This window comes from Lipotes vexillifer, unplaced genomic scaffold (assembly GCF_000442215.2).
Source record: "Lipotes vexillifer unplaced genomic scaffold, Lipotes_vexillifer_v1.1 scaffold150, whole genome shotgun sequence".
NCBI classification, from domain to species: Eukaryota; Metazoa; Chordata; class Mammalia; order Artiodactyla; family Lipotidae; genus Lipotes; species Lipotes vexillifer.
In genome coordinates this window covers 6,234,230-6,258,447 of record NW_006792921.1, presented here as the reverse complement: position 1 = coordinate 6,258,447, position 24,218 = coordinate 6,234,230, and the positions used below count along the sequence as shown (strand labels likewise).

The 24,218-nt window shown below is 55.9% G+C and overlaps 1 protein-coding gene and 1 pseudogene across 1 annotated transcript in view; both read right to left on the bottom strand.

Annotated features, from left to right (window-relative positions):
* Positions 1-4,128: 4,128 nt before the first annotated feature.
* Positions 4,129-17,736, bottom strand: LOC103071154 (oxysterol-binding protein-related protein 9-like; annotated as a pseudogene).
* A 196-nt stretch (positions 17,737-17,932) lies between these two features.
* Positions 17,933-24,218, bottom strand: part of MINDY4 (MINDY lysine 48 deubiquitinase 4) — a 100,755-nt gene continuing 94,469 nt past the window's right edge. The window contains exons 18-19 of the mRNA XM_007466106.1: positions 18,583-18,763; positions 17,933-18,009 (exon numbers count right to left, since the gene is read on the bottom strand). Of these exons, the coding sequence (XP_007466168.1) occupies positions 17,933-18,009; positions 18,583-18,763 (258 nt within the window). The remainder of the gene's footprint in view (positions 18,010-18,582; positions 18,764-24,218) is intronic.

The following is a 24,218-nucleotide window of genomic DNA, read 5'->3' as shown; positions in this document are numbered from 1 at the left end:
GGGAGCAGCTATGGGGCCTGCTAAGAGCTGGGGAAAGGAGAGGAGAGACAGCCACTTGGGGGGTGGGTGTGGAAAGGTAGGGGGAGAGCGACTGACCTGCAGCGGTCAGTGGACAGGCCAAGGTCCGGTGGGCCTCGCTGCATCTCAGCTTCCGCATGGTCACCCTTCTTGATTCTCAGTGAGTCAGACCCACCCCAATTCCTGTGGCCTCCCATCCAGCTCCCAGTAAAAGAGCCAGCATCTCCTGGGCCCAGACTGGGTGCCAGGCCCTGTTCCAAGCATTGTACACTTACTCCTCACACCAACCTTCAGAGGCATGGGGTATGATTATTCCCATTTTACAGGTAGGGAATCTGAGGTTCAGACAAGTTTTAATTTTGTCTGCTTGTCTTGTAACTTAGGGGACGCAACTGAGACGTTGGAGCTAAGATCTAAACCCAAATAGTCAAGCGGTCCAGACCCCTTTCTCACAGCTCACACCTCGTGGTGGGTGCAGCAAGGATCCCCCAAACCTGGAGAGAGAACAGTAGGTGCATAGACTTGGGCCTTCTGACCTACAGGTCCAGGAGAGCCAGGACCCCGACAGCAGCAGTTGTGGAGGAAGCATGAACCTGGGACCAGGGACTGGGAGCTCTCTTTGCCTTCCTGTCTGAGAAATTCCTGGTCCTCAAGAGATGAGCAGTTTCCAGAAAATCCACCGACACCCCAGATGGCCAGAGCTGGGGCTTTCAGACTCTGAGAACACAAATGGGGCCCCGAGGCACCCCCATGGCAGAAGCCCTCCCCAAGGCCACCGAGGGGCTGAGAACCATCCTGCCAGACTGGCTGTCTTCCATGTGCACTTGGAGGTGGCCAGGCCCAAGGGAGCCAGCTGGTCCCAAGGTCACCAACAGCTTTAAAAACAATGGGCAGTGGGTCTAGCCGCGGCTGTGGGGCCAGAACAAAGGCTCGGGCACTTCCTCGCATTGAGGCCCCCTCCTTCGTGGTTTGCCAAGGCAGGAGACTGAGGAAGCCTTCATCAGGAGGTAGGGATGTTTTGCAAAGGCTGTTCCCAGGAGAGCTGCAGCCGCCACTGCCGACGGGGGAGCACACAGAGGGAATGGTTACTCAAGGCCGAGATCTGCCTTCCAGGAAGCAGGGGAGAGAGGGGCCTTGACTCCAGGCCCATGGGGTCCCACCTTGCCCCCCAGGCTGAACCACTAAAATGCAGGGTATCGCCCACCTACTCCTCCTCTCCATGGCCCTAGCTCGGAAGTTGGCATCTTTTCTCTGAGCCGCCCTCCACACTGTTGCAGTCTGAGTCTTCTAAAACAGCCCTGCTCTGAAACCCCCCATGGCTCCCCAGGGCTCACAGAGGCAGCTCAATCTCCTTTGCTTGACATGCACAGCCCTTCAGGATCCAGCCCTAATATGCTCCATCTTCCTGGCACCCCAGACTCCCCAGGCCCCTTCCCCTGGCAGCTCTGTCCCCACCCATTCCGCCTGGAGTGCCTCTGCCCCTCCTTCTTCCCTACCCTCCTTCAGGGTCAGGCTTCAATCCTCCCTCTCCAAGAAGCCTGCCTAACTGCTCCCACCCATACAAGTTCCCTCCTCTGAGCCCTATGCCGCCAGTAAAATCCAAGAAGGATCTGAGCCCAGGAGTTCGGAGAATAGGGTGCCAGGAGGTCAATCAATAATGGAACAATCCTTCCTCAGACTAAGGTTACCACACACAGTGCAGTCTGTTGACACAATTGTCCTCATGTAATTATTAATAGCACCCCCTCAGTTTCGACCCCTGTGCTAGGGCAGGGGAGGGGTGGGGCAGAGGGGGCAGGGCCCAGTGTCCCCAGTGCCCTGAGAGTGCCTACCCTGGGTGCCCCAGCAGGGCACAAGGAGATGGGGGAGGGGAGGTGGGCACTTATCCCCCAGGGCTCCACTCCACAGGGAGGTGGGACTTTGCTGAGCCTCGCAGATGTCAGCAGGCCTTAAAACAGAACTTGCCAGATAAGCACCCAGGATCACCCTTATCGGAGGCCACAGGAAAGGCGCCAGGTTTAATCTTAAAACCACAGCCAACTCAACGGTTTAGAGACCTCAGGCAGCACCTCCCCAGTCAGACACCCAGTGACTGGGGCTTTACGCCCGGAGGTGGGGCAGGGGGTGAAGGGAAGGGCCAGGTGTAGGCCTGAAGGGGCTTCTTCAAAAAGGGGAATGAGCCTTGAGTTTCTTCTCCCCATGATGGGACTGGTACCGGTTGGTGGCGGGGACAAGGGAGAGGGGGAAGACCAGGTGGCCCCTGCCACACACACACACACACACACACACACACACACACACACACACACACAGCAAAGGCGGAAACCGGTAGCTGTGTGATCGGCACCCACTCACTGGGAGCTGGGCTTGTGAGAGAGGAGCTGATCAAGGGCACTCAGCCAGGTAATCTAGGAGGGCTTCCTAGAGGAGGGCCCTTAGAGACAGACCTTGAGGGATAGGTAGTATTTGACAGACGGACACGGGGAGCTGGAGGGCAGGGACCCAGGTGCAGCAAAGAGCACCTGTGAAGGCCTCGGGCAGTGAGGGGCTCACCAGGGAAGCAGCTGCTATGGTCTGGGGTGGGGAGTGCCTGGAGCTGGAGAAGGCAGAGGTGGAGATGGGATGAGAGGCAGATTAGAATCATCCCCCCACCCCACGGCCTCCCCATCAGATGTACTCCCTTCCATCCAAAGACCACGCTGGTGGTCTGGTCTCCAAGAGACCCCCGTGAAGGACAAACGTCCTAGGAGGGCTCTTAACTACAGACTGCTATCTGGTCAGTTTCCCCATCTGTAAAGAGAGGGCTTTCAGTGACTTCCTGGGGAACAGGATGTGGGAATGTGGGCCAGACAGTAGGATGAAGCGCCACGACGCTGAAATGGCCTGGAAGGAGGGGCGGGAAGGCAGACTGAGCACCCAGCCGGCGGTGTGTGTGTGTGTGTGTGTGTGTGTGTGTGTGTGTGTGTGTGTGTGTGCTGCTCCCTGTGTCGTGCAGACCGGAGCAGCATCCCCAGCAAGGTGTGGGCGCTGGCGGGGTACGCCCCACACCCAGGGCAGCCTGCCTGCCACCCGCCCCCCCACCACCAGCCCACCCCTCGTCCTGCATTAAGCAATCCCCATTATCGCAAATGCCTGGCATTTTTGCCTGGTAATTCCAGCTCCCACAGCCCGGTGAGGATTAGGGCGTGATTAGGGAGTGAGGAGGACTCTGGTGAGTGGAGAGAAATACCTGCAAAAGGACTCAGCAGCCTCCTTGCCTCCTGCAAGTGTCAGGATCCCGAAAGGAATCAGTGGCCAGTGAGGATGGTCCATGGGGCCTCTGGTAGCAAAGGTCATCAGCATGCGTCGCCTCCATCCCCTCCTTGCCTCTCCACTAGTACTGTCCTCCCTGGGAGCACCACAGTAGCCCCTCGATGTGCCCCCTGCCTCTGCTGCACACCCACTCCCCTGCCCAGGAGAGAGGTCTGAAGGAAAGCTCTGAGCAGTCCTTGTCTCTGGAGAAAATATCCCAGCCTCAGGGCCCACCGTCTAAGTCCTTCACCGACTCTGCCTCCTGTCCTAACCCTCCCACTCTCGGGTCGCCCCCGAGGAGACAAAAAGACATCCTGGACTTTGATGGTCTCTTGGCTGTCACCGTTCCTTTCAGCTGGAATGAACTTCCATCCAATTCTCCACTTGTCGAAACCCTTCAAGGTCCAGGTTAGACGCTGCACCGAGGAGCCCCTTCTAGCCCACGCTGGAAATATTAAGCGCGAACACTTACCAAGTCCTTGTGATGTGCAGGCCCTATTCCCCGTGCTCACACTGTATGGACTCACCTCATCCTCATTACGGACTTATGGCGGGGGTGGAGGTGGGGGATTTCATTTTGCCGATGAGGAAACTGAGGTCCAGAGAGCTTATGTCAAGTGCTCATGGCTACACAGGCAGGAAGTGGTGAGTCGGGACTAAACTCAGGCCCTCTGGTCCCGATGCCGCTTCTCCCCTTGTGTCTATACGGCACTCCTCTTGCTTGTTCCTTCGGTACCTCTTCATTATGGGGAAGACCTCTGAGTTTCCGTCACCCCACAAAATCGCAAGCTCCGGGGTAGAGCTTCCAAGACTTGCCCCTCACCGCTCCCGGCCCTCCCAGAAGCCTGGGCCCACTGCTGCCCCCTCTTCCACCAGCAGTGCCTCCGATGGGTTAGGCCCCAGCCCACGCCCCTGACTTCCCTTCCGGCTCAGACACAGAGACCCTGGGGAGCAGTCAGGTGGAGTCTGGACGCAACCCTACCTTAGGATTTCCCCCAACGCCCCTCCGAGCCCTGTCCCAGCTCTGGCCCCCAGGGAATTCTCGCAGCTCTACTGGAAACTCTTGTTCTTACCTGTGCTGCAACCATGTCGAATTTACAGAGAAGGGTAGAAATGGTCCCGCCAAGGTTGGCGCACCCATCACGCCCTCCAGCCACGCGAGAAGGTGAGGACGCACTGGGCTGGCAGTGGAAGAGGCCAGCAGCTGGTGAGGGCTTCCTTGGAGAGAGGCATCCGTGTGCTGGGATCCCCTTCCCCACTGCCTCCTAGTGGAGCCTCTCCTCTCCTTAAACCAAGCGAGGGAGGCTTCAAGAAAACTCCTCGAAAGCCTGCCATGCGTGCCCTGCAGTGTGGGATGGTCCCTGACTCCCACCTGGGGACGAGGACATGTCACTGCTCCCGATGGGCGGCTGGGCAGACAGGCGGCCTGAGGTGGGAAGGTCTGACTTCCAGAACTGGGGAGGCAAAGACGTGTCGGAGCTTTGCTCGGTTCAAATGTGGATCCTGCGGAAGACCCCCGTCTTTTTAAAAGGGGAAGGAGGGAGGGTGACTCCACCGGAAGCTGGATGGGGGCAGGTGCAGGGAGCCTCCATTAGCACCAGCTTGAGGACGAGTCACCTGACGCAGGAGAGACCCCTATGGGTGGGAGGTTCCCCCACAAGAACAGGGGGAGGAGGATCTTTCCAGTGATGAGAGTGGAGTTAGGTGTTTGCCATCAGCAACTTCCGTTCACACTGCCGGAAGAGCAGTGGAATTGGCCTACTCTTTCATCCAGAGACAAAGAAACGAACAATCGAAAGAGAATCCACGGGGAAATACAGACGTCCCTCGGTCTCCGAGGGGGACTGGTTCCAGGATGCACCTAGGATACCAAATTCCGAGGATGCTCAAATCCCATAGTTGGGCCCTCAGTATCCGTCGATGCAGAACCCACGGATGCGGGGAGCCAACTGCAATAAGAAAGAATAAAGCTGCTTCCTGCTCACATCCCACTGAGGTCTGCGTGTTCAATAAACCGGCTCCCCCGTGCATGAGGCGGCCAGAGAGAGAGAACAGTCAAGCCCAGGTTCAGTCTTTGAGAGGCCGCTCGACCCTAGGATATGGTTCTTAACCTTCTGGGGGAAAAGAGAGGGGTGTTGTTCCAAGATCAAGGCCATGATGTAGGCTGTAGACTCTCTCCCCAGAAAATTACACAAATGTACATGTACACAAAGATTTTAATTTAATTTGGTGGCGGGGCGGGGCGGGCTACGGTCCCTCTGAAGACTACCCACAGTCTCCTTAGAAAACCACGCAGCCCAGGAGAGCACCACGTGTGAGGAAGCAGGGCCTGCATCTCATTCTGGTAGGTTTGGCAGCGGTACCGTGGGCTCATTCTGACTTGTGGACCTGGGAGAGGGTGGTGCTGGGCTTCACTCATCTTCCCTTCCAGAAAGTCCCAGGTAAGGGACGTCATGCTGCACATGCACCTATGTCTTGGCTTCTAGAAAAGTGCTTTTGTAATTTGTTGCAACTGGTCTTCCCCAGCAACACTGGGAATATTTAGATTTCTCCAGCTCCGCCCATGGCACCCTGGTCAGGAGGTTAAGTGTTTTATTGAAAAGACACACTTTTCCTTCCCAGGCTGATAAACAAGGCCACTGCAGGGAAACCGACTTCCTCCACCGGTCGCTCAGCTGGAGAGGCCTGATCCTGGCCAAGGAAAACAAACGCATAAACATTTCAGGGACATATAGGAAGCATTTCTGCTGGATGCCTGCTGTGAATGGCCACTGGAGTTTACGCAGCAAACTCCACGGGGGCCCGGACAAAGCACTCTCTGCCAGCTCTTCCCTGCCGCTCCCCAAAGACCCATAGTCCGGCCACTGCTCTTCTCACCCAGCTCACGAGAGCACAAAACAGGCTCTTTAGTTGTCACCACCAAATGCCAGCTTTGCCCCCTGCATGCCTGGCCCTTAAGGAGGAGGGGGTCTCCCTTTAGCCAGCACTGCCGGGGAGCACGGACCCCGAGCTGCTTGTGTCCTGAGCCCAAGGGGGTGCACGGAGGCTGGGGATCGGCTGCCGTCCAATGTCTACGATTCTCCCTGGGTCAGGGCACACGAGGGAGGAGTGCGTGCCCCGGTCGCCACGCGTAAACACCCACCTCTGCGGGCCCCACTCAGAGTCCCAGCCAAGCACCCACGGGGCACAGCAGGGTGGGCCCTGGACGTGGCTCCGCCATGATGTGGCTCCTGACTCCCATGTGGACAGACAGGTGACAGAGGTTCCTGGAGGCCGTGCCCTACCACTGGGCACCCTCGCTCAGTCCATCGTTGGGAGCCACTGCAGGGGGCCCCCAGCTTCTGTTTTTGACAAAACTCTCTCTCTGGTCTTTCTTCACCAGCCTCCCATTGTGTTTCTAGACTTGCTCGTATTCCTTTTTGGAATCCGTTGGATATAAATTGTTGGAACGAAGGAGGCTCCGAGTACAATTTGCCCTTCACAAGTGATTATGGAGTTTTCCCCCTTCCCACCTATCCTACCCTCAGTCTGGAATGCGAGGGTCTCCACAGGCTCTGCCCACGGGAGCAGCTCAGCCAGTTCTCTCCGCACACGCCCCGCTGCAGCCACACGGGCCAGACTCAGTCCCTTTTCTCATCCTCACCTCGTTGTCCTCCTTGGCCAGGAGGCCCCTCCCTGAAAGGTTCTGCTTGGCCATGTGTAGCCCGCCCTCCAGGTCCACATGACCGTCCTCGTGGGGCCTCGCAGAGATCCAGGTCGGCCCCGAGATGGGCTCCCAGGGAGCCTGAGTGTCTCCAGGTCGGCACAGCTTTCGGAGCCTGGTGCCTTAGACCTGGGGCTGATCCACAGAAGCCAGGCCAAACCAGAAGCCCAGCCAGGGACACCAGTGGGCCAGAGGGCATGGTTCGCCTGCAGAGACCCTCGTTAGGTGACGACTTAGCCCAGAGGTCTCCGGGGCTCTGGGGCCCCTCCACCCATCACCATCCCCGCCCCGGCCATGAGCCGGCCAGACCTCACGCTCCCTTTGCGGCAACAGAACAAATGAGGTTCGGCCCACAGCATGGGTTTGACTCCTGTTTTATAGAAAGCCAACCATCAGAAATAACGAGTGCCCAGGGTCCCGGGCCGACCATATCAGAGGCTTGGCAAGGGGCCGGCCCCGCAGGGAGCGAGGGAGGGATGCAGAGAAAAGGCAGCAGAGGCCCCACCAGCCTCCTTCCAGGCCTTGGCAGTCACCGCTCCGATGGGAGGGGCCACACAGCAGCACTCTGGGTCCACAGCACAGTCCTGGGCAGGCCCTTCATGGAAGAGGCAGGGAGGTTCTGGACGCTTCTGCAGCAGTGCTGGCCCAGGTGCTGGCCCAGACTTGTCCCTGAGGCCCAGGGCTCAGCCGTCACCCCCAGTGATGTGTGCTGGAGCCATGGGGCTCACCCACATGGAGGGTCACAGGATGGGATCTGAGCCGTTCCAGTTCACCGATGCCCCCTTCCACCTAAGAGCAGAGGAACAGAGAAAGAGTTAGAGCTGCAGTGGCCCACACAGGAGCCAGCTCTTGTCCTCACTCACCGGAATTCCTCTCTCTGGGCCTTCGAGGATTTCAGGTTCCAACATGCCCACCTCAACCCTCCATACTCACAGACAAGCCTACACACCAGGCCCCTACAAAACAAATGCACCTAAACCCCTCAAATAAGGTGCGCGATCTACCCGCATCTGAATCCAGCCACTTTCCAGGGGTGCCTGATGGTGGCACTTTAAAGGCACATGGGGAGACCTAGATATGGAGACCTCCTGGAGGGTTCAAGGCACAGAAGGAGGTCCAGTTGCTGGAGCCCAGAAAGGTAGGCATAGGGAGCCAGCGGGACCCTGGCACCACACGGGACCCAGGAGGCCTTGCAAGGATTCTGGGCTTTGCTCTAAGAACCGCTAGTGAAGGGCTGTGAGCGGTTCAGTAAAGCACTGATTTGCCTTTTTTAAAAATTACTTTATGAAGCCTTAAGAAGCACTGAGTATAATTAAACAGGAGTCCAGGGTTAGACACAACTTAATAATAGTCCGATTCCAAAATTAAAGTTATTACAGGTGAGACCAGCACTTGACTTTAATACATGGAACTAGTTTTCTAAAACTCAGAGGAATCATTTAGAGCAGATGGAATATTTCTGAAAAATCTGGCATTAGGCATATTATACACAGACGTACATCCTAAGATTATACAAACTAGGAAACAGCTGTTGCACGCCTCAACAGCAGTACTGGAGCACGGACTTTGAGACTGGGGTTTAGAAACGCGTCCCAGGGGGTGGGGTTGGGGGAGGGAGCAGACATTTTCAAAACCTGAAGTTTTTCTTCAGGACTGAAGTCAAAATTGTAACTGCCACAGAGGAGGAAAACAGGGATGCTTATACTTGTACATCTGCGTTGGAAAGTCCAGTACAGGCAGACCTCATTTTACTGGGCTTCTCTTTATCGCTCTTCACAGATACTGTGTTGTTGTTGTTGTTGTTGTTGTTGTTGTTGTTTTTTACAAATTGAAGGTTTATGGCAACCCTGTGTCAAGCAAGTCTATCGGTGCCATTTTTCCAACAGCATCTGTTCTCTCTGTGTCTCTGTGTCACATTTGAGTAATTCTCAAAGCAGTTCAAACTTTTCCATTATTATTAAATTTGTTACGGTGATCTGTGATCAGTGATCTTTGATGTTCTTATCGCAGACAGATTACAACTCACTGAAGGTTCAGATGACAGCACTTTTAGCAATAAAGTATTTTCTAACTAAGATGTGTACATTGCTTTTTAGACATAATGCTATTGCATGCTTGACAGACTACAGGATAGTGTACACATAACTCTCATATGCACTGGGAAACCAAAAATTTGTATGACTCGCTTTACTGCACTGGTCTGGAACGAGCCCACAATATCTCTGAGGTCTGCCTGTATCCCTGAGATTGGACCTGCTGCAAGAAGGGAGTGAACAGGTTCTCCCAAAGTAAGGCTGTTGCATTTCCCAATCTAATGCTTAGAAGCATCACGAAGTTTCAGTAGTGGTTCGCCATAAAGCCAACGCTCTCCATCTTCGTGAATAACCTAGACCCCCACTGAATTTCTCTCTATTCCTTCCTCAGGCTTCTGCTCTTTGTCTTTCTTCTCGCTTGTGCCTTGCTTCAATGGCCGCATCAACGTCTCTGATGTTTAGGTCGAGAGAGACAGCCTTGCAGAGGCAGTGGGATTCATACTCTGTTCTGTTCCTCCAACCTACTTTCCTCCTGATTGCAAGCAACTTCTTGGTCTCTGTAGAGACTGTATGACCCCCTGTTGAGTATTTGGCATATTTTACACCATTCCATTTCCCTTCAAGTGAGCAAAAAGATCTGTCATTTGGAGAAGAAAAAATCTTAGTGACAATTCTGTGCAGGAGTAGCATGGGAGACGATACTTGCATATAGCTCGTTTTGGAACAATTGATATGTGCATTCTCTTCCTAGCTCCACCCACGGCGCTGTAAGGACAAGCCTTCCATAACCACTGGGGAATGTGAGAATGCAACAGTTGTCATAGTCTAGACACAAGGCACAGCCCTGCCCTATGTTGTGCACGCCAATCAACATCTCAAGAAATTTTCATCTGGTCCATATACGAATGCTGGATTGCATCTTCTTGTTAAAACACTCAGCAAAAAAGGCTGAGATGGGTGGATGATGGAAAAGTTGCTCAGCCACGAAATGTTATACTGTTTCAAGAAACTAGTCCCTCTAAAACTAGCTCTCTGTTCTCTCCAGCGTCATTTGGCAGTGCCTCATGAGGCTGCAAGGTCTCACCCAAAATGCAGTTGTGTGGCTTTTTGGCAACTGATCCTTTGCTTCCTGCATGAAAGTCTGAGAGCTACCATTTGACCACCTGAACCATTTGGTCCCTGGGATCCTTCTGGTCACAGATACTCAGAGGCAGGTCTGGATGTGCAAAAAGTTTGCATATATTTCTAGAAGAGGGCTTCTCTCAAGAGTAATTGTTGGGAGAACTACCTTAGTAAGATCCATTCCAAGCCTAACCTGTGATAAGAAATGTGTGATAACCTCTCGTGCTCATCCAGGGACCCTGCCTCTGCTTTATCGTCAGTCATATCATGTGCATCGACATGGTCAGCGTCACTTGTTCCATTGGATGTGGAAGGATTAAGTGATTCTTTGGAACCTGGGTGCTTTAGACTGTTTCCTGTGTGTGTCAGCACTGAGGCAGATCTAGAGGAATCTATTAGACGCTTTGGGGTTGAGCCACTTTGATGGAATCCATCAGCATCATAGCATTCATCACTGCTCGAAAGAGAGACACTGGGATGGTAGGTATCTGGAGACAACTTGGCAACCCCGGGAGAAGTCAGGCTGCTCCTTGGTGAGTGCCCACTGCCTGCACCGCTGCTCCTTGGTGAGTGCCCACCGCCTGCCCTTTTGGTGCTGGACCCTGATGAAGTCTCAGGGTAGCCAATATAGGTTCAGCTGGTGGGGAAGACACATGCAGCTCTGACTTGCACAACTGAGCAGGTTCGGGAGGTAAGGCGAGCTGGGAAGGCACTGAGATAACCACAGGTTCCAAGGGAGTAGGCGGACCTACAGCATCTACTGGGTTAACAGTACTTTAGCAATCTGTAGCAACATAAGACAAAGCCTTAATGATTCTACCGTGCAACCTGAGGTTTTCAGTTTTCTTGCTCTGTTCATCATTGTTGCAGTTTTGAAACACATCACTGAAAAGCTTTTACAGCAAGTCCCCTACATACGAACCTTCAAGTTGTGAACTCTCAAAGATGCAAACGTGCGTTCCAGCCACCTCAGGCGTGAGTGAAGTTGCAGCTTGCCCTCCGTCTCCTGTTGCTGACGATCCTTCAGCTCTACCATCTCCCACCTCCTCTCCCTCCTCCAGTCAGTAACTCGTCTTGCCTGTTCAGTCGACGCCAGCCCCTGTGTGCCGCCAGCTGTTGTACTGCACTACTGTACTTTTCAAGGTACTGTACTGTAAGCTTAAAAATGTTTTCTTTCTTTTTGTATTTGTCTTTCATGTATTATTTGTATGGAAAGTATTATAAACCTATTACAGTACAGTACTATACAGTCGACTGTGTTAGTTGGGTACCTAGGCTAACTTCGTTGGACTTAAGGAATGAGCTCTTGGAATGGAACTCGTTCGTATGTAGGGGACTTACTGTCCTGTTAAGATTTGTAAAGGAGTATCAGCCTCTGTAAGTTTCCTATCAAAATCTTAGACACTAGGGACACATCCTGAATCCAGACATCCAGGGGTGGCAGATGGAAGGAAGAGAGGGGAGTAACAATCCCACCCACAGCCTGGCTCCAGACAGGCACCAGGGACGCAGGTTTGCAAAGACCAAACTACTGCCCAGACCAGTTTGGATTCTTGCCCCCGGTCATGGAGAGAAGAAGGGGGAGGAGTCAGAAACGGACCAGACTTTCTGTATCCCTATAAGACCCACCCTCAGCCTGGCCCCCAAGGCCCTTCCCTCATCATTCTCCTCTGCCCATACTGACAGGCAGACAGAAGTTCCTCCTGTGAGCTCCCACTGTGACAAAATTGGGTTTGGCTTCAGTGCAGGGGTGAGTCATATTCATCTGCTGCTAGACGCCCAGGTCACACCAACAGTCACCGAGTCCTAGGGTCAGGCTGGGAGCTTTATGCTACCTGCGAGGCTTTTCACAGAGGTAACTAACCTACCCAATCCTGGACTACAGGTGCTGAGGCAGGGAGAGTATCAGAAACACAGAAAGAGGAAATCAAAGCAGAGACGTTTTGAAAGGGCTGAAATGCTGGGATACTGTGCTTATTTAGGGGATGAATGGTTCCCCCGTAGGAACGGTTCTGAAAGTCTATGGATCAGTTACAAGGATGAAAAAGAAGAACTCTGCATATGCAATTAGGGGCTGATAGAGAAAGGGGAGGGATGGAATGGACCGGTTTCTGAGTGCAGAGGCACCGGCAAGGCTCACTCAGCTATGCTGATGTAAAGGAGGCTGAGGGTGTGAGAGTTTAAAGCAGCGGTCCTCAGCCTGGGCACAGCGGACATTCTGGTCTGGATAAGGGACGGGGAGGGTTGTCTTGTGCATTGCAGGACATCTGGCACCCTCCCGCAAACTAGTGACAACCAAAAATGTCCCCAGACTTTGCCAAATATCCCCCGGGGTGCAAAACTGCCCGCAGTTGAGGACCCCTGGCTTCGGGGCTGAGCTCCGCGAAGATGCCGTGGTCCCCAGAGCTGAGGTCAGCTCAGCGTCATGGGCAGAGGCCCATCTCTCGCCCACGACTGAATCCCTTTCTTCCCCAGCAGCCATCACTGCATCAGAGCAGCAGTTACCTGACTTCACAGGTTTTCAACATGACGTCTTGCTGTACCAGCAAGGAGGGCAGGCCTGGTTTTAAAGCCACCAGAGCTGAGCAGCGGAAACACGCCCCAGCACTCCTCTTGCTCACTTTGGATTTCCAGACAAGTACCCTGTGTGCAAGTGTCCCGTCCTGTGCGCCAGCTGCTGGCAGTCAGGGCAACTACAGAACGAGCCCCAGGGCTCTCTCACCTGCGAACCTGGCCGGTGCTGCGCCTCCACCTGCAAGGACCATGCTTCCCCTCCACCCCTCCTCCTTCAGGGTCAGATCCAGGAGCCCTCCTTCCGGAACTACCCTCCCTCAGCACTGCTGTCAGGCCCTGCCCGGCCATGCTGTCATGGGGTCTCCCTCTCCTGCTAGACTGTGAGCCCCTAAAGGGCAGAGCTGGTCTCACTTGCCTCCGTCCCCTCAGAGACCTCCAGCTCCGTGTTGGGCTCCCAGGGATGCTGCTGAGGGAACACAGGCCCTGTTCACGCCCTGCCCCTCCTCAGGCCCAGGCACCAGAGGGAAAACCTGAGCCTTCAACACACTTCACTCTCCCTCCCCTTTGAGCCCGGTGCTCACCGAGCCCTGTCCATGGCCCACCTCCGCTCTCTCGTCCCTTCCCCTCTGCCTCCTCCCATTCTTCCTCCTCCCCCCACTTGCCTGTGAGCCCCCTGAGGTCTCCAAAGGAGAGGGAATGCTTCTACGTCTCCTCTCGACCTCATAGCAGCTCAGGGAAGGCATCGTTTTACCCAACCGACGGATGGGGAAACTGAGGTCCAGACAGAGCCAGCCCTTCCAGAGGTCATGCCACGTGACGGCAGCAGAGCCAGGACGCAGCTGGGGTCTCCAGACTCCTGCTGGGTGCTCGGCTCTGCACAGTGGCGTTGCACGTGCCACGAACAAGGCGCACCAGGGGCGGCTGTGCGCGTGGGCTGCAGGCAGGGGACTCACAAGAGGGGGCTGGGCAGTGGGAGCACCCAGGAGCCCTCCCTCAGTGGGTGAGAGGCACTGTGAAGAGGGCATCTTGGAAGAAGGGTGTCAGCAGAGGCGTGAATGCTGCAGCAGACTCCTCAGGCGGGCGGGCGCGCAGGCGTGGGAGGTAGGTGCTCGGCTCCAGCCCCTCAAAGGCACCGTTCCCAGCTGAAATTACATTTTCAATTCTTTGTCTGAGCCTCCAAACAGAAACATCTGTCGCCCAGGCCCAGGCCCCAGTTATGAGTTCTTTCCTCTCTTCTCTGGCCTGTTGACAACCCTTTCATTTTCTCCCATTCTAGCGAGGCTGGAAGCTTGAGAGATGTCACTGTGTGTGTCTTCTTTGGAAATGACCATAAATGAGTCTTTTTTATTTTTTTTTTTGCTGAGACGGTCAGAGAACAGAGGAGGGAGGAGGCTGGGGGACAGACACAAGCGAAGGTAACAGGAGCTTCTCTGAGGTCGAGGTGTGCGTCACACCAGAGAGTGGAGACAGCACGGGGCCCGGGGATGGTTCAAATTAGGATGCTCTTCTCCAAAGGCAAAACTGGCAGTCTGGTCTTGTGCAGTGTCACCGTGGCAACAAAGCCAGGTGGCGGGAAGTCACAGTGCCTGCTCAGTGACCTTCCACTGGGCTGGGACAGCACCAGCCTAAGCCCCAGGCCCTGAACTGCTCTTGACTCGAGGCGTGGCCTGGCGTCAGACCTCCACTCCGGCGACCCCATCTGTAGAAGGAAGGGCCATGTCGGGCGGTGTCCAAGGGCCTTTCTGTGGATCCCAAGCAGGTGGCCAGGTGGCCAGGTGGCCAGGGATGTGGCGTGCTCCATGTGGGTTAGCGTGAATGTCAGAGGTTCTTATGGGGCAACAGAGGTGGTTTTGAGGGCAGGCGGCGCATCTCTCCCTGGATTAGAACAGAGTTGACTCTGAACTTGACTTCTATTTGACTGTGAACTCTGAGAGCAAGAAGCGCATCTCATCCAGCTGTTTCTTCCATGGAGTCCAGTCCAGGGGTTCCATGAGGTTGAAGTGATGAGAGGGAAACCCCGCCAGCCCGCAGGTTGGCCTACCCTGCCATGAGCGCTCGGCTGCCTTTCAGCGGGTGCCTGGACTCTTGACTGGCCTTGGAAATGACCTGAGCTCGGGCCATACGCCCTTCCTGTCAAGGCAGCAGGACTTATCCCCCAAGAGGCAGGGCCCCAGCTTTAGCGGGTCTCTCTGACCTTGAAGGCTACTTTCCCAAGTTTCTCCGTTTGAGCTGTTTGAGAATCTGGGATGAAAACGATACGCAAAGCCTTTGTAATCCAAGCCCTCGGAACAGGATTCCAGAGGAGGCTGGGCCTGCTGTTTCCCATTACAGTGGGGTATGTTATCTGATGGGTACAGAGGGGGAAAAACCCTGCGTTCCCACTTTTCACTCACCACTCAGCTTTCCGGGAACGATGCTGGGAAAAGTCTCAACCGTGTTAACTGCCCAGATGGACCGAGCCACCAAGGTGGAGCAAGTGACGGGGGGAGTACAACTGGTCTCAGCAAAGTCCATGCAGGGGATGCAGCACTCAGACCAGGGTGGGCGGGGGGCAGGGGCCAGCCAGCGGAGCCAGGAAGAAAGTACCCCGGGTCTGGTATGTTACAGCAGACCAGATGCTGGAGGGTCAGCACCTCACCTGACATCTGACTCTCACAAGGCAGCCAGGGAGGGTGAGGGAGAGGTAGGCACCGCCCTCACCGGCCACCAGAACATCAGTTCTCACAGTGCCGTCCCAGGACAGCAGCACCAGGAGCACCCGGGAACTCTTGAGAAATGCAGGTTCTCAGGCCTCAGCCCAGACCTACCAAGCCAGAAGCCCCAGGGGTGGGACCCAGCAATCTGTGTTTTACCACACCCTCCAGCGGGGATGCCCGCTGAACCCTGATGATCACGCTCTAGCAAATCTTCCCAGGGGGTGGCCGTAGACGAATACAGACGTGCTGGACCATTGATCCCCTCAGCCATCAGGGAACTGGGCAGAGTCTGGGTCAACCAGGGTCCCCAAGCCAGTTGTCCCTAACCCTGTGTGCTGCCCCAGTACGATGATTTGCCATCTGTGCCGAGGAGTAGGAAGCACTGCTGGAGGAGATGCCAAGGCTCAAGCTTGCCCGAGCTCCTCCCACGACAGTGAGCAGGGACAGACAAGGGCAGGGTAGGGACTCAGCCTGGACCGCCTGCCCCAGGCCGAGGGCTCGCTCCCTGATGCGTGCAGCCTCTCCAGATCATTTCACATGCCGTCATTTCGCTGGTTCATTTCATGGCACATGGCCCCGGGGACAGGGGGAGGTTCTGGGAGAAGGGACAGCTGACAGAAGAAGAGGTGCTCCGGGCCCACGTTCACACTCAGGTGTCTCTGGACTGAGCCCCCTGACAGATCAGAGCCCCAAGTCATTCTCAAGCACTTGCCAATTAGGGCTGAGCCCAAGAAGTCCAATCCCCAGGCCCCTGGGAGGTGCCTGGTGAGTCGAGTCCTGCAGCAGAAGCATTCTTGGGGAAAGAGAAGTTACTCCAGATGGGGGCAGGTGGAGAGGTCCGGGGCGGTGGGCCACCCCAGGGAGGGGCACAGAGACAGATGTAGGCCTTCAGCGAGGGGTCCCAGGGGTCCGGGGTGGGGGTGGAGCCTGTGTCCAGGGTGCGGTCCAGAGCCCTGCTGGGCAGGTCCTCCTGCGGGCAGGATGCCCTGTGGCCTCCCACCCCATCCTGCAGAAGGTGCCAAGGCCGGTGTCACCTCCTTCCCCCATGCAGCCCTTCTCTCATCACTCTGAATGAGTGGCCCCTTGTACATGAAAGGAAAGCGACCTGCATGTGCCTTTAATCCTCCCGATGAAAGAAACACCTGCACGTGACCCCACAGGAATGCTCCGTCCCTGGCCCAGTGGGCGGGCAGGTGGACGGATGAGCAGGTGGATGCGTGGGTGGGGCATAATGAGGATGTCACTACGTCTCCTCCATGTCCCCTCCCTGGGGACACAGTCCCCGGGGACTGTGTATGTGGAGTCCTCGTTCTCTCTCTGGCTCCATTCAAGGGCTCACTTGCCCGTGGGTGGGCAGCGGCCCTAGACTCCAGGGGAGCCCGTTGGATCGCAGGCGGTCAGAGCCGCAGGGCCCCAGCCATGGCCTATATCCTCCACCCCAAACCCCACCATTTCACAAACAGGAAAACAGAGGTTCCGCCTGAGGTCACAGCGAGTCAGGAGCGGCTGAGACAATGTTAACGAGAGTGGTTCTCCGTGCTTGGTAATGTCCCGGGCGCTCTTCACAACAGCCGTGTGAGCCAGGCACAGCCACTGCCCCCATTTTACAGATGACAAAGTGAGGTACAGACAGGAGAGGTCCGATGGCTCCCAGCCAGAAAGCAGCGAGGCCAGGATTCAAACGCCAGAACGCATGCTCACCACACTGGCCAGTTCTAATGCTGCCCCACTGGAATCCAGGCCTCCTCCCCAGCCCAGGTCTGCCCCTCCCACTGCGCCCTGAGGCCTCCAAGTCACCACCCAAAGGCTTTGTGATTCCCCATGGCTACAACCGCCAGTCCCCGGGGTGGGGGTGGGGGGGGGGCGGTTGCTGCCCCAGCCCTGGGGCCTGCTCAGAGAACTCCTATTCACCCGCCTCCCCTGGCCTGAGCCTCAGCTTCCCTTAAAGACTGAGGGCTGGGTGAGACGAGCCAAGGACCCCCGCTGGCAACCCCACTGCCTCTGGGGCACCTCCACTCAGCGTTCAGAGGGCCGCACCCGCAGAAGGACCGGGGCTGCTCCTCCCCCCGCGTGAGGGCCGCTGCTCCAGGAAGCCGCCTCCGAGCACACCCTGGCCGCGCCGGGTCCTCCCGCCTTCCGATCCTGCCCGAGCTCCACCGCCAACCAGCCAACCACCAGGTAACCTCACCAGCTCTTCCTCCTGTGGGCCTAACAGCACTCAGCACACCTGGCAGCTGCTGCCTGGAACGAGGGGAGCTCTCAAGAGGCACCAGCTCACCTCCACCCCCTGCCACGGGGCATCTTGGGGGCTATCTGAAGTCAAGGCATCTCGCAAATCGCACACGTCTCCCTGGGCCATGGCGACCGCAAAATGCCACACACAGACAAGCCCAAAGCACTGTGTCTTTGCAGTCTGCAGGGGTCCTACCGGCCCCTCACCACACCCCTCCTAGTTGGGACAATCCAGGAACCCATCCCCCTTCCTGCAGGCCACTCCCAACCACTGCTCCTCCCAGCCACTCAGGTAAGGCCCCAAAGCCACAGATGGGCCTGACTCACTTGGTTCTGATGCACAGCTCCAGGGGAGGGACGAGGTCGTTGTCTCTGTCCTCAGGGACGGTCTGGGTGGTGTCTGGGGAGCGGGGAGAGAGAGGCACACGCTCATCAGCCCGGGACCCACGTTCACCCCGAGGTCAGCACCAACAACCCTACTCCTGGGACCTGACTCTTCCGGTACCTGCCCCTCTTCTCTTCTTATTTGGACCCTCCCTGGTTCCTGCCCATCGGTTCTGACCTGGACACCACAGGTGTCCCTGCTCACTGGGCTCCCACCTCCAGTCTCCACCCTACTCTCCTGCCCCCTTTCAGCTACCAGAATAATTCTTTCTAAAAACATGTCTTAGCCCACCACTCCCCTGCTCCAAAACCTTCCATGGCTCCCCAATGCCCGGAGAATAAAACCCAAACTTGTTGTCGTGATACCGTCTACTACGTAGTCTCAACCTCACCTTGTACCCTTAAGGACATCAGTTTCTTAAGGCCCAGCTCTGGCCCCCTCCTGCAGGAGGACCTGCGCACACTCGCCCTCTGATCCCCCAGTCTGCATTGTTCTCTGACTGCCCTGACTGGGCGTGCTAAGGCCGGCGTCCCCGACTGGTCTGGAGGCTCCCCGGGGACGGACAGGGCAGGCGGGAAGGCGGCGCACCGATGGTCAGCCGGATCTGCTCCTGCTGGGTGGCCAGGCCATCGTAGTAGTACAGGTCAAAGAGCCTCTCGGTCCTCCAATCTTGCAGCAGCTCCAGCTGTAGGCTGAAGAGAACGCTGAAGTGGCTGTCACTGCACACCACCCAGATGGGGAACCTCGGGGTCTTCAGGAAGCAGCCGACCTGGACGAGGGAGAGGGAGCCGACAGAGGTACCTAATACCATGTGCCATCCCCAGGGAAGCGGGCCAGAGCATCTTCTGTCCAACCCCAGGCCCGGGCTGACCTCAGCGAGGCCCCGTTGGGGATCCCAGACCCTGCGTGAGGCTGGGGCCCCGTCTGCGGCTCACTGACACAGAGCTGTCCCTGCCCGCTCAGCCCGCTGCTCGCAGGGCCTTTGCCCCACAGACAGTCACATGGAGATACCCCGGCCTGAAAGCCGGGCATCGCCCCCCGTTCATCTCCCACACCCAGCTGGTATGTGGTGCTTGCCCACCCTGCTCTCCAGGCCCAGCGTCTTCTCCCCAAGCAATGACCTCCTAGCCGGCTCTTCCATACCCTCCCCTCCCCAGCCACAGCCACACAGAGCCTCTCGCCGGTCCTCAAACTAATCCAGCACGGCAAGCCTCATGCCTGTGCGTTCACTGTTCACCCGTACACCTCTCCTCTCCTAGGGGTCCTGCATCGCCCAGATTACCCAATCAGAGAGCACGCATCATGTCCCGCTTCTAGTCCTAGGTACTAGGTGCTAGGTGCCCACCGTCCTCTGCTGCAGTGCATCCCTCTGCCTCACCGTAAGCACGTATGCCTGCCTCTGGCACGGACTACACCCTTAGACCAGAGCAGGGGGTGTAAGTCAACGTAAGCAAGTGTTTGACGACTGAAGGTCCTCGCGAATGAAGCGGAACTGGAGCTAGGACTTTAGCTTGAAGACAGGTGGGGCTGGAGCCACAGGGAGAAGGGAGGGAGGGCCTCTGGGTGAGCAGTCTGTGGGTGATGCCAGAACAAATGTCCAGAGACATTCAGGAAAAGAGCAGGGCATCAGGAAAGAGCACGGGAAGGGGAGGATAAAGAGCTGGAGCTTCCTTCTGAGGAGAGAGTCCTTTGGAAAGTTCCCAGCGGAGGACTTTCATGGTAGAGGGGTGTTGGGGGAAGGCAGACGCACGCAATCAACATTAGGGCCTTCCTGGGGTTCTGCCTGCAGAGGAGAGAGGCGTGGTGGGGCCCTCCGAAGGCCTGCTCAGCCGCCTGGCTGGTCTGCCCCTCGGTGGCCAGACCTCGACGCACTCTCTCGCTGTCACCTGTGACTCCCCACCCCGGGCCCTAGTTTATTCATTTCTGTACATGCAGTGGGCCAGGCTGATTCGGCCTAATCCCCACCAGCCCCAAGGAGATGTTTGCATGCTCAGGTATTTACAGCCACAGCCTGTGGATTAAGGAAAGAATGGGAATTATTTTTCCAGTGGGGAGATGGGCATACTTTCTCCGGGGCCCGTCACAGATGAATGGCCGGCCAGTCTTCCTCAGGCCTCTCAGAGCCCACCTGGAGCTGGGATGTCCCGGATAAAGGGGCTGTGCTCCGGGGAAATGCTTGCTCGTGAACCTCCTACAGAGGGTAGCAGGGTGAACTTCACAGAGTGTTCACTGTCTCATTGTCCAAGCCCCCCACCCGCCCCCTCCACCCGGCCCCTTGGGCCCTCACCCCAGCCCCCTGTGAACATTAAAGTGTGACTCGCTCCTTGGTGGAAATGGGGGGGAGGTGGGATTAGTTGTCTTAAAAGATGTGGCTGGACGTGCCTAAACCCCACCGCAAACTTGGCCTCCATTCCAGGTTAAAATTCCAGGCTTTTCTGGTGAGGGCATCACCTCGAACAGGGAGCCTTGAAGACTGGGAAGCCAGTGCTCATTCACTGCAGGAAAAAAGAGCCATGCAGCCCACCAGGAACAGGCGTCTGCAGAAACAGCCACCCTGAATTTTCCAGCAGAGGGACAAAAGGGCAGCATGCCATTTAAGCAACAGTCAAAAGATTAAGGGCAAAAAAAGCTGCCCGGGGAGTTTATAAATGAGGTTTCTCATTCAGGAGCCCCTCCCAATTGGGTGACATTTTCCAAAGATGAAATTCACTTCCTTTGGATTCTGGGGTAGCTGACCAAAGGCCTGGGGTGAGGAAGGAGGGTGGGTGGGCACATTTCCTCCAGCACAGCCTCTCTCCTGGTGGGTAAACGTGCAGCACAATCAGGGATTAATGTGACCCTTGAACAACGTGGGTTTGAACCGTGTGGGTTCACTTATACACGGATATTTTTCCACAGTAACTACTACAGTACCACGCGGTCCATGGCTGGTTGAATCATTGGATGCAGAAGAACGGCGGATACGGAGGACTGACTATGAATTATGCACAGATTAACGCCCGTGCTGCTCAAGGGTCAACTTGTACTTTTACCTGGATTCTTAACGTCTTTTGCAGGAGTGAGGTGTGTGAATGCCCCCAACCCAACCATGGACTGCCAGCTTCAAAGCCCTAATTTAAAATGACCAACATTTGATTGCTGGAAGAGTGACAGTCTGTCATCTCCAAGGATGACATCCATTCAACATGAGTTATACTTTGGTCCCAGGGACCGTGTGAGACAATGGGTCGGTGGTGAAGTGCCCTGGAACAGCCTGTCCTTATGGGGTTAGCCGCTGAATGAGGAGGAGATAGTAAACAAAGAGTCACACAGACACATTTGCACCACATTTCACTGAATCTAAGTTGCCATCAGAGTCACCATTATTTTTTGTATCACTAAGAAAGGACACAGGCTGGCAATTAAGGCCTGACACATCATCGACTGCCATAATGCATGAAAATCTCAGAAATGTTCAAACATGGGGCAAGTTTGCATCTCAAAAGCAATGAAATGGGATACGTAAAACCAGGAGGAGGCCTGTGAAGGAAAGAACTAACATTCTATGATGGAGGATGACAAGGTGGGCAGGGGACCACGAGAGCAGACCTCTATTGAGATAGAGTGATGAGGTCAGGAAAGGCTTCCCTTAGGGAGTGACAGTGAAGCCAAAACGTGAAGGGAGGGAAAAGCAGGGACAGGATGGAGGGCCTTAAAGGTCATGGGAAGGTCTGGATTGTAGTCTCTGTATTAGTTTGCTAGAGCTGAGTAACAAAGTTCCACAGATAGGGCAGCTCAAACAACAGAAATTTATTTCCTCACAATTCTGGGGGCTGGAGGTCCCAGATCAAGATGTCGGCGGGGTTGGTTCCTTCTGAGGCCCCTCTCCTTGGCTTGTAGATGTGGTCTTCCCCCTGTGTGTGCCTGTGTCCTAACCTCTTCTTATAAGGATACCAGTGCGCTGGATTTGGGCCCAACCATATGACCTTCTTTTACCTTAATTACCTCTTGAATGGCCTTATCTCCAAATACAGTCACACTCCAAGGTACTGGGGGCTAGGACTTTAGTAAATGAATGTTGGGTCGGGGGAGTGGGGGGAACGGCACAATTCAGCCCATAACAATCTCAGAGGACTGGGAATGCATAGAAGGTTGTTAAGCAAAGGAATGATGTGACTGATCTACTCTTTTAAAGATCATACTGGCTTCAGTGAAGGAACAGGATTGGAAGGAGGTGGGGACAGGAGCCAGAGGCCAGCTGGGCCATCACAAGTGTCCAGAACAGCGATGCTGGTGGCTCGGATAAGGGTGAAAGTGGACAGACTTGAGAAACAACTTCGGGAAGGAGCCCCACGACCTCTTGATGGATTGAATGCGCTCCTGGTTTGAGTAACTGGGTAGATGGTGCTGTTTGCAGAGCTGGACAAATGGGAGGAGGAGGGTGGTGCTTACAGAGCTCTCCCTGCCAAGCTCAGCCTTTGCCCAGGTCCCTTCCTGAAGGGAGCAAATGAACGTGACCTACAGGTCATGGGGAAGCCCTGAAGTTAAACTCCCTGTGCCTTGCTGTCCTTCCCTGGCCTCTCCGTGCCCCATCGCCACTGCCACCACAAGCCAGGAGGGGCTGGTCTCCCCACTGCAGCCTGCAGTGCAGCCCATCCTCACTTTTCACTCTGGGATGGAGGGAGTGAGGGGGAAGTCGGATGGGCAAGGCGAGGCCAGCCCAGTGGGTCACCGATGGCAGATTGGGTCCTGTAGGACACAGCCATGCTGGGGCGGGGGGCTGCTTACTTACGGCAGGGGTGCATTTCTTAGCCCAGAGTTGCCTCTGCTTCCCCCGGGGCACAGCCGGAATGTGGGTCACCTGACAAGCTCGCTGATAGGCAGGACCTATCACCCTCCCACACACATACTCCTGAGGGCCCCAGAACCCTGGCTCCCAGCCAGAGGCCGCACTGAGAAGCCTGGAGATGGGCTGTGAGTGAAGGCGGGCCTGGTTCTGCCGTCTACATGAAAGAAAGGCTTCAGCCTTATCAGAACAGCCCCGCGGTGGATGCCATGCCCAGGCGGCCCCAAAGACCAGATCCTCCCCCAGTGACCACGTCTGTACTGCCAGGTGGAAGACCGGGCCAGGCTGAGAGGGGGCCCCGGCTCTGGGTCCAGGTCTGGGCCTGGAGGCTAAACCTCCTTGGATTCCCTCTCTGTCTGTCGTGGCTAATCATGAAAGCTCCAAGGAACTCAGTGACCAAAGGGATAGCAGGTGGAGTTACGGGAAAGGAAAGTGCTTTGTCTAACTGCCAGGCCTCTGCCTTCTCCTTCAGAGGCCCAGCCTTCAGTGAGCTCTGGAGAGTAGGAGAGGAGGCCCTGGGGTCCTTCTTTAGCGAGGTTGCAGTCCCAAGGCAGAGGAGCAAACCATCCCTTGCCACAGGGAGATACAACACCCAGTCTTCGAGGAAACAAACAATAGCAGAGCGGGGGGAGGGGGGCGGTCTACGTGGATTCAAGGATCTTTGTAGGACCCGAATTTGTGCAATCAGCATTTTGTTCCAAGGACAGGATGACGCCCAACTGCTGTTCCCGTCAATTACCCTCAACAGACAGAAGGAAAATAGTTTACATTTTGACCAATGCCCTCCACACGAGAGTGAAACCAGGGCTCATGGTAAGCCTGGGGATTCTGCGAGCCCGGGCAAGGTTACCTCTCAGCCCGTGGAGTTTCAGGCTGAATGCCTTCAGAGCCCACCCAGGATCCGATGCTCAGGGTTCCTGGTGCTCCTCACGGGCCACGTGGCTACATTCCTGGGCTCCCTCCTGACACCAGCACATCTGGGAAGGAGTCACTGTCACTCTTTTCTCCCCAAGTCTTTGGAACCCCCAAGGCTGCTTCCTGTCCGTGGGGGTGGGGTGTCACCCAGAGGTGGAATCTGGGCACGGGGCCACCTGAACAACGGCGTTCAACGGGACAGCCCACCCGAACATGTGATCACACAGGAAGGGCATGATGAAACTGAACCGCCCCGCATATCCATCCACCTAGCATACTCTGAGTATCCCTTTGGGTCAGTCTCTGCATCCCTGGCTCTGGGGATGTAAGATGAATGGGGCCTCATCCTGACCCTCCAAGAATCTTTGCTGGTCACCAGAGAAAGACCTCCTGCTACCCCTCAGGACAACCCTTTCATGTAACGACCAGAGAAACAATGTCTTCCCTGGAGACATGAAAACCGAGGCTCAGAGAAGGTTCAGCA